This window comes from Geotrypetes seraphini, chromosome 4 (genome assembly GCF_902459505.1).
Source record: "Geotrypetes seraphini chromosome 4, aGeoSer1.1, whole genome shotgun sequence".
Classification (NCBI taxonomy): domain Eukaryota; kingdom Metazoa; phylum Chordata; class Amphibia; order Gymnophiona; family Dermophiidae; genus Geotrypetes; species Geotrypetes seraphini.
Window position 1 is genome coordinate 239,896,826 of NC_047087.1, and position 19,139 is coordinate 239,915,964.

The 19,139-nt window shown below is 42.4% G+C and overlaps 1 protein-coding gene across 2 annotated transcripts in view; it reads left to right on the top strand.

Annotated features, from left to right (window-relative positions):
* The window catches only part of HERC4 (HECT and RLD domain containing E3 ubiquitin protein ligase 4), a 230,565-nt gene that overhangs the window by 198,757 nt on the left and 12,669 nt on the right, over positions 1 to 19,139 (top strand). For both annotated transcript variants that reach the window (XM_033942823.1, XM_033942822.1), the window contains one exon: positions 5,026 to 5,209. In XM_033942823.1, coding sequence (XP_033798714.1) covers positions 5,026 to 5,209 — 184 coding nt within the window. The remainder of the gene's footprint in view (positions 1 to 5,025; positions 5,210 to 19,139) is intronic.

Sequence of the window (19,139 nt, forward strand, 5' to 3'; positions counted from 1 at the left end):
TAGTCTTATTCATTGGATTAGATTTACATTGGTACCTTGGTTTACGAGCATAATTCGTTCCAGAAGCATGCTCGTAAACCAAAATACTCGTATATCAAAGCGAGTTTCCCCATAGGAAATAATGGAAACTCAGTTTGATACGTTCCCACCCCCCCTCCCCGAGGCCAGCGGCGCTGCTCCCCCCCCCCAAGAACCGGCAATGCTCCCCCCGCTCATGAAGGCCCCCCGCTCGTTCCCCCCCCCGCGGTCCGGCGACCCCTCCCCCGCTCACGTCGCACCCTCTCCCCGCCGCGATCCGGCATCCCCTAGGCATCCACCACCCACCCGATCACATTTCTTACCCCCGATTGGCACCGGCACCAACGCACAGGATATGCCGGTGCCCGAAGATATGCCTCCTTCGCGCTGGGCCTTGAGCATCTGCGCATGCTCAAGGCCTTCGGGTTCCCGTTCTCTCTGAGATTCCTGTGCGTTGGTGCCGGTGCCAAACAGGGGCAAGAAATGTGATCGGGTGGGTGGGTGGATGCCTGGGGGATGCCGGATCGTGGCGAGGAGGGGGTGCGACGTGAGCGGAGGGTGCTGGATCGTGGGGGGGGAGGGTGCCGGATCGTGGGGGGGGGGCGCTCGTAAATTGAGGCACACTCAGTTTACGAGGCGTCGATTTTGCGAATGTTTTGCTCGTCTTGCAAAACACTCGCAAACTGGTGCATTCGCAAACTGAGGTACCACTGTATTTCATTTGATATGCGGTATTATGCAGTTTACAGTGCTAAATATAGGCACTGATCTACTCGCTCTGTCACAGAATAAGATCTGCTATCTATATGTTTATCTTGGCCTAGGCAGATCCAGAAAAGGGGAAGTCGTGAGGCAAAGGATGTTGAACACTCAGCGATGGGTTATTCCAAAGTGTTCTATCTTGGCCTAGGACCTCTTCTCTGGCTGTATTAGTTCAGCTTAGCTCCTTGCAATATTGGATTTGGAGTTCAGTTTCATAGCGATTGGTGGTCCATACCTCCTCGCTTGAGCATGGGCTCCATTTCATTGCTCAGTTGCAATTCTCTGGTCCCTCTTTATTGATATGTTTTGTAGATTCTTGAAAAAGGCAAGAGCTACCGAAACACTGGCTGTGTCAAGTCTAGACTAATAGCAGACCCAATAAAGATTTATTTGTTGAACAACTTCCTGGCTGATGACATCTCTGCCCTACAACTCTTGCATTTGGATTTTCGTTCTCGTCGTAGAGGTGTGGATCTGTCTTCATTTCTACATCTCTCTTTATAGCTGCCTTCTACTGTGTGTCTGGTCTGGTCTGTTTTTCTTAGGCTGGTTATCCACAACTATGTGGTGGCTATGAGCCCTTATCCTCTTCTAGTCAGCGACAGTGAATGGCTTTTTTCTAATCTAATCTTTAGTTCCCAAATCTGTAGGTGAAGGATATCTTCCTTCAGAACATGTGGACACTGGTTCTAAACCTCTAGGTAGTAGCTAGCTCACTAGCCTCCTTTATGACATTGGCTCCGCTGCATAACTTTCACTATCCCACCCTAATGAGGACTGCTTTGCTACATCTCAGAAGTCTGTGAATTCATCTGCTGCTGATGACATGGAAGGAAAAATTATGTCTTACCTGATAATTTTCTTTCCTTTAGTCATAGCAGTTGAATCTTGTAGAAGTTTGATCATGTAACACCTTCCTATCGACTTCTACACTGGCTGCCGATGGAGGCACATGTGAAATTCAAGTTTGGTTGTTTTTGCTTCAAGGTACTTTATGGCTTAGCCCCTAAATATATAACAGACCTTTTCTCTTTCACAACCAACAGACATAGGAGAAGCTCACATCTGAACTTTGTTTCTCCACCGTTTAGAGGTTGTAAATTTAAAAGTCATCACCAACATCTTTCTCACATCAAGCAGCATTATGGGGTAAATGGAACAACTGCTCATGCATACTACTTATAGGAAATTCAGGAAACGCCTAAAAACACATTTTGTTCCTGAAGTACTTAGGTAACTGACCTATACAATCTTGTCCTCAACAAATGATATTTAGAACTGTTAATCACTAACTCTGAACTTTGTTAATTCTACTCAATCTGTAACATCTTTTAATCATTGTAAACCGCATAGAACTTCACGGTCCTGCAGTATATAAACTGTTGTTGTTGTTGTTATTATTATTGAATCCAGAGTCCCTCCCTTTTCCTTTTCTTAGATAGTTGGCCTTCTGGCATCATCAAGTTCTGATTGTTGTCAGATTCATATCTAGTGGCTGTGAGGGAGGAGTTCTCCTTATATCATTGTTCTCACTAATTATCCTTCTGCTTTGTTATGAGAAACACTGGCTGACCAAGGAGCATCAGAGGAGCAGAGAAGACCAGACCTTCAAATTAAAAACTTTAATAACAAAAATGGGAAATGGAACAAGAAAACGGACCTGAAATTTCATTAGCCCTTTACTGAACACTATGGGGCTCATAATCGAAAGAGAAAAATGTCCAAAAACCAGCCTAAGTCGGCACTTGGACGAACATTTCTCAAAAACGTCCACGCGCCGAAAATAAAAATGGGTTTTGGACGTATTTCTAAATGACCTAGGCTTTCATAGTGCCGCTCAACGTCCAAAGCTAAACGGGGAGTTTCGGAAGGCGTATCGAGAGCGGGACATGGGCCGGCTTAGACTTAGTCATACAGCATGTATAACCGAAAGTTATACAGCCCAGGATCGATGGAACTTGGACGTTGTGACTTAGACCATGTAAAACATGGTCTAAGTTACAAAAACCCACCTAAACTCATCAGATAAGCACTTCAAACACATAACACAGACCCCCACACACTACCCCAGTGATCACCAACCCCCCCAACCCCCATAAAAATTTTATTCACAACTTTAAATTTCAGCCTCCAGACTATCATCACCTGGCTGCCTAGCATAGGAAAGCTTAGTCGTCCAGCCCAGAGGCAGCTTAAGTCATCTTGGGGGTGGGCTAGGGACCCATAGAGAAGAGGACCCATACCCATAAGCCCCTGTAATCACTGCATTGATACTTAAACATGTGCACTGCCCAATACACCCCCAAAACCCTTTTTTACTGGCATATAAGTGGCTATTAGGGTGGTAGATAAGTAGGTCTAGGGGATTCTGGAGGTGGTTTGGGGGCTCACCGTGACCTATAAGGGAGCTGTAGGGAGGAGAAGCCATGGCACTCTTTTTGTGAAGTTCACAGCACTTCACAAAAAGGTACCCCACTATTTAGGTGGCATGTCTGGGTGTGCAGTCCATCACTTTGCAGACCCTTCCCACATCCAACAGGGTTTGTTCTAGGCGTTTTGGACTTGGACGGAAATGTGGTATAAAAATGTACGATTTAGCGGCTTGGATGATCAGATCGGCAGGTCGTATAATTAGACGATTTTCGAAACGAAAAAAAAGTTGGACGTCTCTTTTGAAAATATGTCTTAGGCTCTTTTTAACTTTGGATGACTTGCGAGATGGATGTAAACGGACTTAGATGTCCCTTTCGATTTTGCCCCTCTATGGTTCTTGTTTCTTGCTTGCTTTGAATAGCCAATTTGGTTACCTCTTACCATTTTTTAAGTTCACAAATTTTTTTTTCATATCATTTTGCTTTTAGGATAATTTGTTTAATATTGAGTCTTTCATATGCAATTTTTATTTTGTTTAGGCTCGTTTATTTAGGGCATGACATCCTGTGTGACAGAACTTACCGTAGTTTAATGCTCTCTGATTCTACCTGCTGGTAGATGGTCACTAAAGGAAAGAAAATATCAGATAAGATATATTTTTTCCATCTGCGCAGTGGAACCGCCAATCTTTGTTGGGACATTTATCTTACATGAAATATTCACGGAGCTCAAATAAAGATGCTCAAATAAATATATAAAGGAGCTCAAATAATTATTTCTATAAAGAGATCTGTGTTAAACTGAGAAATTTAAATTGAATGCAAAACTTAATGGGTAACCAATAAAACTTTAAATATAAAGGGGTCACATGCCAAAAGTCGTATTGATTGAATTTTAATAACCAAGTTTCATTTTCTTTGGACTTGTTTGGGACAATGCTGTATATAAACTGAAATTAAATTAAAATTGCTCATGGGGTACCCATAGTCTTTGTACCTGTTTTTTGGGCTGAGAAACAATACACTTAGGGCTCCTTTTACAAAGCCGTGCTAGCAGTTTAACGCGTATAATAGCGTGCACTAAACCGCCGGCCGCGCTAGCCGCTACCGCCTCCTCTTGAGCAGGCGGTAGTTTTTCGGCCAGCGCGGTGGTTAGCGTGTGATGAAGTTGCGCTTGTTAAACCCGCTAGCGCGGCTTTGTAAAAGGAGCCCTTAGATTTTGTTACCCCTAAACGTAATGCCTAAATGTAATGCCAGGAGCGCCTCCCATTGATTTGCTATATGAAAACTCGCATACAGTGGCGTAATAAGGGGGGAAGGGGGTGGTCCGCCCTGGGTGCCATCTTGGTGGGAGCGCAGGCACCCATCGTCCTCTCCACCCCCCTGCTTTTTCCCAGCCCCTCCCCTGCCGTGCGCCCCTTCCCTCGAACCTCTATAATTTTCTTGGCATGAGCAGCATTTTGAACTTGCTGCTCATGTCAGTGTCAACTCTCTGATGTCACTTCCAGGTCCCGTGCATAAGAAGTGATAGAGGGAGAGCTGATACAACACGGGCAGCAAGTTCGTGATGCTCCTTACGCCAGGAAAATTAAAGAGGTACGAGGAAAGGAAGGGGGCGCGCATGCGCAGGGGAGAGGCGCCACCCACCCTCGCTATGTCACTGCTTGCATATAATTTCAGCTGGAATGAGTGAAAGCATTTTTCACACTGCTATTTACCTGAATAAAAGGCTTTCAAAATTGTTTGTAAGAAAATCTACTCTTTTGCTGTATTTTATATAACATAAACATTGGCATAAAGTAGCAACAAACAACTTTAAAGATAGATATTTGTATAATATAAAACTGTTTTATTTTTTGTTCCAAATTTACAGGCAGGAATATGTAGAAGCCTATGTGGACTATATATTCAATAAATCCGTGGCTTCCTTATTTGATGCATTTCATGCAGGCTTTCACAAGGTTTGTGGAGGTAAAGTTCTTCAGCTCTTTCAGCCCAATGAACTGCAAGCAATGGTGATTGGAAACACAAATTATGACTGGAAGGAACTAGAAAAAGTAAGGAGTAGTCTAATTCTTTTTAAGAATAAATGTAAAATTAAAACATGCTTCAAATTTAAATGCTTAATCAGGGCCGTTTTTTAAAAGATATCTTCTATTAGGGGAGAATTATTGCTAATAAGCTACAGTTTATTTGTCAAGGAGTTTCTTTAATAACTTCCTTTTGAAAAAAAAATTAACTTAATGAGTTTAAATAATTTGCAAATGAAATGGGACTGTTGTAGGGTTTTTTTGTTTTTTTTTAAATTGTTTATTAATTTTATATAGCAAAATATAGCTGACTAGTCTTTAAGCCCGTTACATTAACAGGTGCTAGAACATATGTGTGTGTGTCTGTCTTTATTTCTTTCTCTCTCTCTCCTTAGCCGCTTTCTTTCTTTCTGCCTTTCTTTTTCCTTGGCTGTCCATCACCATCCCTTGCCTGCTCCCCCTGTCCATTTTCCCTTCCTTTTACCTCCCCTGTGTCAACCACCACCCCTTCACTGCTCTCCTTATGCAGCAGCAGCCCTTCTCCCTTTGTTTTACCTTCCCCCTGTCCAGCAGCACCTCTTTCCTTTTCCTCCTGTCCAACATTAAAATATAGCTGATGCACAGTGTAAGAAAATTTACATAAATTAGCAATATGTTCAGAAACACCAAGAAACTATACATAAATAACTTAAGACCAACCCCCCAAAATAAGCCCACCCCCCACCCACCTCCTGTATGTGTATAAAAAGATTTTGAACTGAAACCAAGTCCAAAAGGGTATATTATATGTGAGTATGCTTAAAGAAAATTAACATATGTATCTAGTGGACCCCATGTTTCTTTAAATTTTCGAAACTCCCCAGATTTTTCTGACATCTCTCTTTCAAACCTGTAATATTGACATACAGTTTCCCACCAGAATGAAAAATTCAAACAATCCTAATGTTTCCAATTGCAATAATCTTATTGCAATTCCAGTCATAGGGGTTTTAATTTCCAGTCACAGTGCTTGGACTAAAACCCCCCACTCTTTTCTATTAAGATAATTATAGAACATGCCAACTAACTTATGCTTCAAATGTGTGCATAAGTTACACCATTTTTCAAAGGATGGTATGCATGTACTTTCTTTATAACATGTAAACAGCTTTAAGTAGTTTACAATGATGAGCCATAAAAGCCAGGAAAAGTATCTGCACATACATCTCTCTCATTTTTTGTGCAGATATTCTTTTCTTAAAAGTGCACATTTTTGAAAATATAAATGTACAGATATCAGTGAGGAATGGTGCCACTAAATGTAGGTAGAAGTAACTAGTTCTTTTTATGTGTCTAATAGGTTTAAATATGTTAGGCTTGATTATGGGTTTTGGGCTATGCTTCAGTTCTTAGTAATCTCAGAGGACAAGCAGAGCTGATAAATCTTTTCTCTTGGATGATGTGTCATAGATGGAGCCCAGCACAGGAAGTACTGCTGCAGCAATTTTTTTCTGAAGCTTTTAAGCAGTTCTACCACACATGCACCCCTGTTCCCAAATGTGTTGCTGTGTGAGACCTCCTAAGACTTTCTTTTTTCACAGAGCAATCGATTAAGCACATGGTTCTAATTTTAAGCCATTTTGCTGTAGTGCAGATTAATTTTCCCTCTTAGCCTCCTTAGTTAGGCTTTTCGAATGAGTTTGAAATTCTGTTTTGTAATCTGCCTTAGCTCAGTCTGAGTCAGGCATAGCGTTGAGCTCCTATTAAAGGTGCTTCTCACTATTAAAGAGTTTGATTTTGCTAGTTATTTTTAGGTAAGATATGTCCAAAAAGAAGACTTTCAGCAGTTTAAAAAAGTTGCTTTTGGTGCAACAGGATCATATCTGTTTTGGATACACTTTCTTGGATCCTGCAATACCTGGAACCCAACCATGATCCTTCACAGAGATCAGAGAGGGATTTGTGATAGAGGAAAGCAATATGAGAAGCTTTTAGGGACATAACTGTTCCATCAGCATCAGAAATTTCGGTCTCAATGGGTCCATCAGTGACGCGGCAGAGGGAGGAGAAAGCCGACGCTACTGGAGGGAGGTTTGCTGCTTTCGCTGGGAGGGTCGGAAAGGTTCACTTGGGGGGGAGAGATAGGAGGGTCAGCGGGGGTTCGGCTGGGAGGGGGGAGAAGCGGTCTGCCTCGTGCTCCATTACCTTCTTCGGGTAGCAGCAGCGTTTACAATTCACTGCTGTTGCCGGCTTCAGGCCTTGTTCTCTGCCGGGTGCTGCCTATTTCCTGTTTTCATGAAGACAGGACCCGACAGAGAGGAAGGCCTGAAGCGGGCAACAGCAGTGAATTGTGAATGCTGCTGCTGCCCGATGAAGTTCAGGACATCAGGATATCGGGGAAGGAGCAGGGAGAAATCGGCTGCTGGCTTGGGGGTGAGGGTAGGAATCGTGGAAGTGGAGAAATTGGCACGATGGCTTTGTGGGAGCTAGGGGGAGAGAGAAAGAAAGGAAAAAATAAAGAGGGGTCAGGGGAGAGAGAAAGAAAGGCAGAAATAAAGAGGGAGTCAAGAGGGAGAGAAAGAAAGGCAGAAAGAAAGAGGAGGGCCAAGGGGAGAGAGAAATAAAGAGGGAGGCCAGGGGAAGAGAGAAAGAAAGGCAGAAATAAAGAGGGGGTCAAGGGGGAGAGAAAGAAAGGCAGAAAGAAAGAGGGGAGCCAGGGGGAGAGAGAAAGAAAGAGGGGGGGGGCAGGAGAAGAAAGAAGGACCAGAAGAAGGACCAGAGACTCATGAAATCACCAGACAAAAAGGTAGGAAAAATGATTTTATTTTCAACTTAGTGATCAAAATGTGTCCATTTTGAGAATTTATATCTTCTGTCTATATTTTGCACTATGGCCCCCTTTTACTAAAACGCAATAGCGGTTTTTAGCGCAGGGAGCCTATGACCGTCGAGAGCAGCGTGGGGCATTCTGCGCAGCTCCCTGCGCTAAAAACCGCTATCGCAGTTTAGTAAAAAGGGAGGGGGAATATTTGTCTATTTTTGTATAGTTGTTACTGAGGTGATATTGCATAAAGTCATCTGCCTTGACCTCTTTGAAAACCCATGGAATATAAATGATAATTAACATTTTCTCTGCGTACAGCGTGCTTTGTGTTTTTAAAATTTTTATTGTTGGTAGATCATTTTGACTTGGCCACAAAGGTAAGGGGGAGGGAGGGAGGGGAGCTGCTGAAAGACATCTAGTAATCCTTGCAGGCTTGACTGTGCAGGGAATTATTTTTGTAAAATCATGTTTTGTTATGTGACTGGCATTATCTAGACTTTAATTTCTATGAATGAATAGAATGAAAATGATATAAAATTACTTGCTTGCGGGGACCGCATGTTCCGGCTCACACAAGGAAGGAGGGGGTGAAAGGGAAAAAGTTTCTCTTCCTTGGAAATAGATTCTGAAGTGACCTCATCAAAGAAGACCAGCACCAAATGTACAAGAAATCCCTTAAACAATGTCAAAAGAGCCCAAAATAGAAAACTGCTACTGCCTTGAGACTCCATAATTGAAGGAATCAACTTGAAATCACAGAAGACAGGAAAAGGTTAAATGCCTCATGGAATCCTCAGGTACAAAACACAAACCAAATTGTGAATGAAATCAGAGCAGACAGTAAGAATTATAAAATTGATGTCATTATCCATCTGGAAAAAAAGGCGTACTAGAAATAATGCCTCAGCAATACAATTTTCAGAATTTCTATTTGCTCATGGTAAGGGAGAAGAGAGACTGCTAGTGATGGTGGGGGGACTGATAGAAGATATGAAAGAAGGGTGGTAGAAAGGAACAGATGGTAAAGGAGGGAGGGAAGGGTGGTGGTGGAAAGGAATAGAACAGACATTGAAAGAGGGTAGAGAGGAACAGACCCTGAAAGGAAATGTGGAAGGCAGAGTGGGGAGAAGACGCTGGAAGGGAAGAAGACAGATGCCAGACTATGGGGGAACGGAGGGAAGAAGATGGGTGCTAGACGGGGGCGGTGAATGGGGTGGCGGTGATGGGGCGGTGAAAGGGATGGCGGTGACGGTGACGGGGCGGTGAAGGGAACGGCGGTGACGGGGCGGTGCAGAGGATGGTGGGCCGGGGACGGTGCAGTGACGGGGACATATTTTTTCCCCGTGTCATTCTCTAGTACAAATCTCCACCTGTGGAACTCTTTCATTGATTTTGTCCAGGAGATGGCTTAGGCCATCCCATTTCAGTTAGAGGCTGAGTAGGAGTCCAGGGCAGCAACATTTGATATCTTCCAGTTGCTTGACCTACCAAGGGAGTCTGAGATTCATAGACTCCTGAAGTGGGTTTGCAGAGTCCAGAACCCTTCTGGATTTGAAAAGCAGCAGCTTCCTTAACATTGAATTTATTTAATTAACTTGTTTTCTATCCCGTTGTCCCCAAAGAGCTCAGAATGGGTTGCAGGTTAAGCATACATATTATATGGTTAACAGATTATAATTTGAAATAATTACAGTACAAGATTACAATACAAGGTTGTATCCTAACTTGATACAAACTAAGAGTCTAGTATCAACAAATATAGTTTCCCGGTTACAATTTGGCATAGTTATCCTTACAGTGCATGTTTTTTCAATACAAGTTTTTATTATAATGTGACATATTGGGATCTAGTGCCAATGTATACTTCTCTGTAATTGATTGGTCATGGGCAGGTAATGGCTGTTACTCCTCCTTTTTTGTGTGTATGGGAGCCTGCTAAAGCTTGATAGCCTAAGGGACATATATCTAGTGTAACTCCATCATTGCCTTTAAGCCAAGTTTTAGAATCTGGAATATGTCCCAGTTTTTATCTGTGAGGTCATTTGGTATGATGCCTTTGTTATTTACTGATTTGATATTTATGAGGGTGATAGATAGATTTTTAGTTGTGAGGGTGTATGAGAAAATAGGGATGTCTTTTAGGTTGTGGGGGCTGTGTTGGGATGGTTTATTCTGAGAAGAATTTATTGGGTCAGTGTATCTGCCCTGGTTGATGACTGGGACAGGACAGCACATGATGGGTAAGATTATTATAAGTATAAGGTATAACATTTGGGTTGTTGAATAAAATTTTTTATTTTGTTACCTTTTTTCTGTGTAGGTTGGATTTGGCTGGGTAACAGGTGGAGGGTGTTGGGGGTGATTGGTGAGTGGATCTATATATGTAATGTGAGCCTAGGGTTGGGTGGGATGAGGGGGAGGCTGGATGGGGGGGCCTAGGCTGAGTTCACAGTGCAGCTATGGAGATCTCCTAGAAGGTAGCCTGTACTTTAACTAGGGGCATTTGTCAGAAGTAAATGTTCCTGGTAGACAGTCAGAAGTAGCAAGAGATGAGTTGTTTTCCAGCTAGAAATAGCTGTGCTTATGAGAACAGGGAATGGGTTTAGGTTAACAAGCTTTAGGCTGTTTATTTCTTAAGGAGGAGGGGAGAAAGAGTCACCCAGCCTGGAGTATGGAAGGATAAAGATATGCAGGGTGTGAGAGGGAGGAAATAGGAAATGATACAAAGCTAATTACAATGAACTATAAGATATATGCAACAGTTTTATTCATTTAATTTAAAAAAACATACATTTTCAGAAATGTCCCTATAGAGTCAGAAGTAGAAAGAGATAAGAGTTGCTTTCCAGGTGGACATAGCTGGGTTTATATGAGAGCAGGAAAGTTTTAGAATCCACTTTCAAAGGAACTGAAAGTTTCAAGACTCTCACTCTATAGCGTCTCCAGGGTGGGAAGGGTAGGACAAGGGAATCTTTTAGGAAAAGATTGTTTCAAAATTCTGTGCTCACTTCCTATATAGCATCGGATGTACTTGCACAACATTGTGTACAGTATAGCAGAACTTGCTGATGTTCTTCCTAGGGAGAAGGTAGAAGAATTCTGCTTATTGGTAATTAAAAGGAAATACTGTAGAAATACATGATCCATACAACCTATGATTTTTTTTTATAAAGTATCAAGAACTTATGCTATGGGTACCCACAGACTCATTAGGTTGAAGGTCTCAGACCTAAGTCTTGATGTACAAGAAAAGCCTACTGCCATACCATTGAGACAATCTCGTCAGAAATTGCAAGAGGCTTCTATGCTCATAAAGCAGCAGTGACACTCGCCAGCCCAGCCTTATCAGGCACTGGAGATCCTGTTAATCCCAAAGACAAACAGGTATCCTCCACCTTCCTGTTCCTCCTAATTCAATAGGAGTCTGTCTCTGATCCCAGACAGAAGAGGGCCTAGATGTCCCAGCCTGCATTGTAGCTAAAGCCACCACTCTTTTATCTATTTGAATCAGAACAACCTTATCAGATAATTGACCTCTAAAAGCCCTTAGAGCAGTGGTCTTCAGCGCACAGCCCCTGAAGTTCTCAATTTCAGCCCTCAAACAGTTGGCTGAAAAATGTTCTTCAAATCCTGTAAATGTATTAATTTCAATAATAACTGCAATCTCTTAAGTGTATTCAGATGTCTCATTTATGGAATGCTACTGTTGACCATCCAAAATAAAGTGTTTTTAAATATATACTTGAAGTGTTATAAAATTAATGTTAGTATTAATTGTTGGCGTTCGTGAAATATAAAAAAACCCAAGAAGAGGAATGCAGAAAGGACTACAGGGTGAAACTGAAAGAAGCCAAGAGAGAGAGACATCTGGCGAAAGCACAGGCGGAAGAACAAAAGGCTAAAAATGTAAAAAAGGGAGACAAAAATATTTTCAGATATACTAGTGAAAGGAGGAAGATAAAAAATGGAATTGCTAAACTAAAAGATTCTGGGAACTGATATGTGGAGAGTGATGAGGAAAAAGCAAATGTGATAAACAAATACTTATGTTCTGTGTTCACAGAAGAAAATCCTGGAGAAGGACCAAGATTGTCTGGCAAAGTTACATGAGAAAATGGAGTAGATTCTGTGCCGTTCACAGAGGAGAGTGTTTATGATCAACTTGAAAAACTGAAGGTGGACAAAGCGATGGGACCAGATGGGATCCATCCCAGGATACTGAGGGAGCTCAGAGAGGTTCTGGCAGGTCCTATTAAAGACTTATTCAACAAATCTCTGGAGATGGGAGTGGTTTCTGGGGATTGGAGGAGAGCGGATGTGGTCCCTATTCACAAAAGTGGTCACAGGGATGAGTGGGAAACTACAGGCCGGTGAACCTCACTTCGGTTGTTGGAAAAATAATGGAAGTGTTGCTGAAAGGATAATGTACTTCCTTGAATCTAATGGGTTACAGAATCCGAGGCAACATGGCTTCACAAAAGGTAAATCGTGCCAAACGAACCTGATTGAATTTTTTGATTGGTTGACTGGAGAGATGGATCGAGAACATATGCTAGATGTAATTTACTTAGATTTCAGCAAAGCCTTTGATACGGTTCCTCATAGGAGGCTGTTGAACAAACTTGAAGAGCTGAAGTTGGGATCCAAAGTGGTGAACTGGGTTAGAAACTGGCTGTCGGACAGACGCCAGAGGGTGGTGGTTAATGGAAGTCGCTTGGAGGAAGGAAAGGTGAATAGTGGAGTCCCTCAGGGTTCAGTGCTGGGGCCGATCCTGTTCAGTATGTTTGTGAGTGACATTGCTGAAGGGTTAGAAGGAAAAGTGTGCCTTTTTGCAGATGATACCAAGATTTGTAACAGTAGACACCGAAGAGGGAGTGGAAAATATAAAAAAAGATCTGCAAAAGTTAGAGGAATGGTCTAATGCCTGGCAACTAAAATTCAATGCAAAGAAATGCAGAGTAATGCATTTGGGGATTAATAATCTGAAGGAACCGTATATGCTGGGAGATGAGAAGCTGTTATGCACGGACGGGGAGAGGGACCTTGGAGTGATAGTGTCTGAAGATCTAAAGGCGAAAAAACAGTGTGACGAGGCGGTGGCTGCTGCCAGAAGGATGCTGGGCTATATAAAGAGAGGCGTAGCCAGTAGAAAGAAGAAGGTGTTGATGCCCCTGTACAGGTCATTGGTGAGGCCCCACTTGGAGTATTGTGTTCAGTTTTGAAGACCATATCTAGCAGAGGACGTAAGAAGACTTGAAGCGGTCCAGAGGAGGGCAATGAAAATGATAGGAGGCTTGTGCCAGAAGACGTATGAGGAGAGACTGGAAGCCCTGAATATGTATACCCTAGAGGAAAGGAGGGACAGGAGAGATATGATTCAGACGTTCAAATACTTGAAGGTTATTAACGTAGAACAAAATCTTTTCCAGAGAAAGGAAAATGTTAAAACCAGTGAACATAATTTGAGGTTGAGGGGTGGTAGATTCAAGAGAGAGGTGGTGGAGAGAAAAACGGTGACTGAGTTCAAAGAAGTGTGGGATGAACACAGAGGATCTTGAATCAGAAAATAATATTAAATATTGAACTAAGGCCAGTACTGGGCAGATTTGCAAGGTCTGTGTCTGTATATGGCCGTTTGGGGGAGGTTGGGCTGGAGAAGGCTTCAATGGCTGGGAAAGCGTAGATGGGCTGGAGTAGGTTTTGACGGCAATTATGGCAGTTGGAACCCAAGCACAGGACTGGGTAGAGCTTTGGATTCTTGCCCAGAAATAGCTAAGAAGAAAAAATTAAAATAATTTAAATTGAATCAGGTTGGGCAGACTGGATGGACCATTCGGGTCGTTATCTGCCGTCATCTACTATGTTACTATGTTAATGTTTAATACTCAACCTGAACAAGCAGATCAAGGCAGTTCACAAAAATAGTAGTATGTGTAAGCTTGAAATCTTTTGATGACTCTCAGAGCTTTCTTGTATTCACACTGCAGCTCTTTATATGAAAAAGGCTGGAGACCATGACTTTAGAGTGTTACATACTGCCCGTAGCTCTGGGAGGTTTATCTGATAATGCTTCTCCTGAGCAGACCATATACCCTGGGTGTGGAACTTGTCTAATGAGTCCCTCCCTCCAGCCTAGTTTGGATATATCTATCATTAGAATTGCTTAAATCTGAGGATTTTGAAAGGGATTCCTCTAGCTAGGGAATACCCTAAGTGAGGATTTATCAGTCCTGCTTAAACTTGGAGAAAATAACTTACTTACCTTTAGTAGGTGTTCTCCAAAGACAGTAGAACATACAGTACATTCTCATAAGTCACCCACCTATCTCCTCAAGGAGTTATATTACTTGAATTTGAAATTTTACAGAGGAGATCCCACACGGGAACAGCAGGTGGGAACAGGCACATATGTGCAGTAAAACTGCTCAAAAACCTCTGGAAAAAATTGCTGGAGTTATTCATTCCAGACTCCATCAATGATGTCACCCATGAGTGATGGCTAATGTCTTGCTATCCTCAGAGAATACCTGCTATGGGTAGGTACCATAACTTCATTTTAAGTAGACTGGCAATTTTAATATTATATTAAGTCACCTAGGTAAAGGAAGCTAGAAGTCTCCTCTTTGAAAGAAACCAGTCAGAATTCTGCATTTGCATTGGCTGCTTCACAAAGTCTAGAATTGCTTAAACACTTAGGTGGACGTTTTGTGTAAAACATCCACAAACTCAGCAGGAAAAATGTCCATTTTCAAAGCTGCCAAATTTCTATCTTTTATTTTTGAAAATGAACACGAAAAACATACAAAAACAAGTTTTGTAAATGTACCCACCAACTACCTTGTCTGATCACGGCAGAAGGAATCCCCATCAGCTAAGCCGGTTTTGGAGGATTCCTGGCAGCTCAGCTGATGGGGATTCCTCATATCAGGATCAGTTGAGCTATTGAGCCCTACACCCATTCCCTTGATAGTCCTAGGCTTCAAAAGCAAACTAGATGCATATCTCCTTGAGAGAGGCATATAAAGATATGGTTGGTTATAAAATAAGCCAGGTGTATACCTGGCAGGGCCTCCGCGTGTGCGGATCGCCGGACTTGATGGACCGAAGGTCTGATCCGGAGATGGCGCTTCTTATGTTCTTATGTACCTCCCCCCTCACATCCCATCATCATCTCCCCTAACATCCTGATATCCCATACCTTCCCCGACGTCTCTACCCCCCCCCCCCCCGCCCCCACCATACACATACACACATCCTAACATTCCTGGGTACCCTCCCACATCCCCGGAACCCCCTGTACCTTTGGAAGAGCAAATGGCAGGAGGGAAGCTCACTCCCTCCTGTCTGCAGGGCTGTGTGCTGCAATGGAGCTTCCTCCTCCCAATGCATCCCAAGATACATTGGGAGGGAGAAGCCCCATTGCAGCACGTGGCCCTGTATGCAGGAGGGAATGATCTTCCCTCCTGCTGTTTGTTCCGGGGATGTGGGAGGGGTGGCCAGGAATGTGGTGGGGGGCAGAGATGTTGGGGGTGGTATGGGATATCAGGGTGTGTGTGTAGGGCTCCATGGGGATTCCTTCTGCCGCGATCAACTGATGGGAAGCCTACGGGGTTTGTTTGTTTTTTTCTGATCTTTGGTTGGTGGGAGGGGGGGTCGTGACCACTGGGGAAGTAATGGGGGAGATGGGGGGGTCATGCCTTAAATCCTCCAGTGGTCTTCTTGTCAGTTAAGGCACCTTTGTGGAACTTAGAAGCCAGCAGTTAGACAGACCTGTTTGAGTTGTGTCTAAGTTCCCTCTAGAAAAGTTTTGATTATAGCTGGGGTATGTCCAGATTAAAGCCCGCCCAATTCCCGCCCATAACACACCTTCCAAGACGCCCCTTTGCTCTCTGGACACACAGCAGCTTAGAAGTGCAGCTGCATGTCCAGAAAGTTGGTTTTGAGTATCAGCACTTGGACGTCCAAGTACCAACTTAGGCTGGTTTTTGGATGCTTTAAACTTTTGATTATGAGCCCTTTATTGTTTATTCTAAAACTTGCTATATTGCATTTTCTAAGGTCAAGGCAGTTTATAATAGTTAAAAAACAAAAGTAAAAAGAACTACTGGTTCCAGGGGTTCCAGGGGTTCCTAAGAAATAGATCCTACACGGTGCTCAAGAACAACTTGTTCTCATATAGTTGGGACAATACCTGCGGGGTCCCTCAGGGCTCCCCCCTGTCACCCACCCTGTTCAATATCTACCTAGCCTCCCTAGGGAACCTTCTACACAACCTCAAACTTAAATCTTTCATCTATGCAGACGACATCACAATAGCCATCCCACTAACCAATTTCTCACAAGAACGACTCAACTACATTACAAACATTCTCAACCAGATCGAACTCTGGATGTTATCTTTTAGACTGAAACTCAATCCCGACAAATCAAAATTCTTCCTAGCCACCCCCAAGGACAAAATCAAGGACACTTCAATTCAACTAAAAGGACAAACTTTCCCCCTCGAGCCCACGCTAAAGATACTGGGAGTCACTCTGGACAAAAATCTATCCTTAGAAAACCACACCGATCTCATGGTCAGGAAAAGCTTCTCCGTACTGTGGAAACTCCGCACCATAAAAAAAATACTTTGACGACACCTCTTTTCGCCTACTTGTACAATCCTCCATCCTCAGCATCCTTGACTACTGCAACATCATATACCTCAACGCCACAAAGAAAACCACCATGAGACTAAAAATAATCCAAAATACCGCGGTGCGTCTCATCTTCGGCCTTAAGAAATGGGAACACATCACCCCCTTCTACCACCAACTTCACTGGCTGCCATTTGAATCTAGAGTCCTCTTTAAATTCGCATGCTTCTGCTACAAATCGATAAATGGTTCAGCACCAAGTTACATTAATTCTCACTTTAACCTCTACAACACAAACAAGAAATCCCGTAGAATTCAGCTGTTCGCCTTCCCGTCTCTAAAACTCTGCCACCTTAAAAGATTCCTAGACAAAACCTTCGCCTTCCAAGCAGCTAAGCTCAACCCATGGCTTGCACAAATGATACTCGAGGCCCCCACTTACCTCGGCTTCAGAAAATCACTCAAAACCCACCTATTCGGCAAACAAGACCCCTAACACCCCCCCCCCCCCGCTTACATTACTACACCCCCCCCACCCACCCCCGCTCTTCCCCCCCTTAATTGCTCCCCTCTCCCCCATCTCCCCTCCGCCAGTCATCCTCTGTTAAGTTCGATTAACACTGCTTATATCCAATAAACTATTTACATCGGATAAATTGTCTTTACATGATAAAATGCTGTAAACCCCGCTCTTACATTTGTTTCTACCTGATAAATTGTGTACTGCTGATAAATTGTTTAAAATTGTTCAAACTGTTTGTAAATCTGCGTGTCAACGCAGATACTACTGTAACTGATGTAAACCGCCTAGAACTCTCCGGGTATGGCGGTATATAAGAATAAAATTATTATTATTATTATTATTATTACAATTAAAATAGGAAAGTTTAAAGCATTCAGATATCTTAATACTAGCTAATGTAGTCAAACGGGAGAAAGAAAGATTTAGAAAAAACACTGCTAATTGTAATCCAGAACCACTGCTAATTGTAATCCACGAATACTCCAGGTACCTCTCGTTCATGACAGAAAACAAGCAGCATTATTTTGAAGAGTTTGTAAGTAGCGAAATGACTGGACTGGTTGGAAATCCATATTAAACAGATGAGGAATCAACGTGGGTTTTAGATGGGAACCAGTCATCCAACAGACCACTATTTTTTTCTGGGTTTAATACCAGTCTATTGATAGATAATCAAGTAGATACAACAGATAAATAATCCTGGAAAGGTGGTAGATTGGTACAAGGTGTGATGTGAGAAGTAACAGCAAAATGTCAGTATAATAGAAAGTTTTGATACTAAAGTAGCCAGAAGACTTAGAAAGATATTAAAAAGCATAGGCAAAAAAATAAAACTATTGCAAACATTGCAAAACACTTTAAAACGTTTTTTTTTTTCAAACTGGCATAATATACCTTTTTAAATATAGACATAGGTTGAATGATTTTTAGACTACTAAATTGTAGATAACATACTTTTTTGTCTGCAAAAATTGCTTTGAAAATTGCTCTTTAAATGAAAGATGGAAGAAATATACCCCATCAGCCTCACAAAAAAATGTATTATTCTACATATTCTGTGTTCTAAAATGAATGTTTTAGAAATAGCACTGAAAGCAGACCTCTAACACTGGCTAGTCATATTTGTAAAGTAATAGTCTGCAACAGTTTCTCTATATTTAGGGGTCCTTTACTAAGCTGCAGTAAGCACTAACACAGGGTGTGCTCAGTATTTTTTGCATACAAGTGTACTACCCACGTGCTAAAAAATACAATTTATTTTTTAGTGCTGGGAGCATATTTGGGGGCTAAGAGTAGGCGCAGCTATGCCTAATCGGTTACTATGTGGGCACTAACTGGTGCAGGATTAGCGCATGAGCTCTTGCAGACTACAAAATAGATAATAATAACAACTTTATTTTTTCTATACCGCCATAATCTTGCGACTTCTAGGCGGTTTACAGTGAAAGAGAGCTGTACAATCAGCGAATTACAAGGTGAGAACAGGTAGAAAGTCACTGAGTAATCAGTGTTTACAGGTTACAAATAGGTTACAGTATAATCTTAAGCATTTTACATCAAAGGGGCTGGATGGTCAGCGAATTACAGAATACAGGAGGTGAGGGAGACACTGAATATTCAAGAGTAGAACAGAATACATTTGTGAAGAGTGTGGTGTCAATGTAAAGATAAAAGGTTTTGGGATGGGGGGGGGCATTGTCTGGCTGGGAAATAAATCTATTGAATAGAGCGGTCTTGATTTCTTTCCAAAAGGCACCATAGGTCTGCCTGGTTTTGTCGGTGAAGTTGCCTAGCCAGGTTTGCTGTCTGGCAGCTTGAAATTTAAAAGTTCTATCCAGAAAGGTTCTGTATTTGCAACCTATGATCTTCGGGTAGGCAAAGAGGTTGCGATTTCTGGTTGTCCTTGTGGGGGTGAAAAGTTCGAAGTGAGGTAATAGGTAAATTGGGGCCATTCCCCACACCAGTTTATAGCAAAAACAGAAAAACTTGAATAAA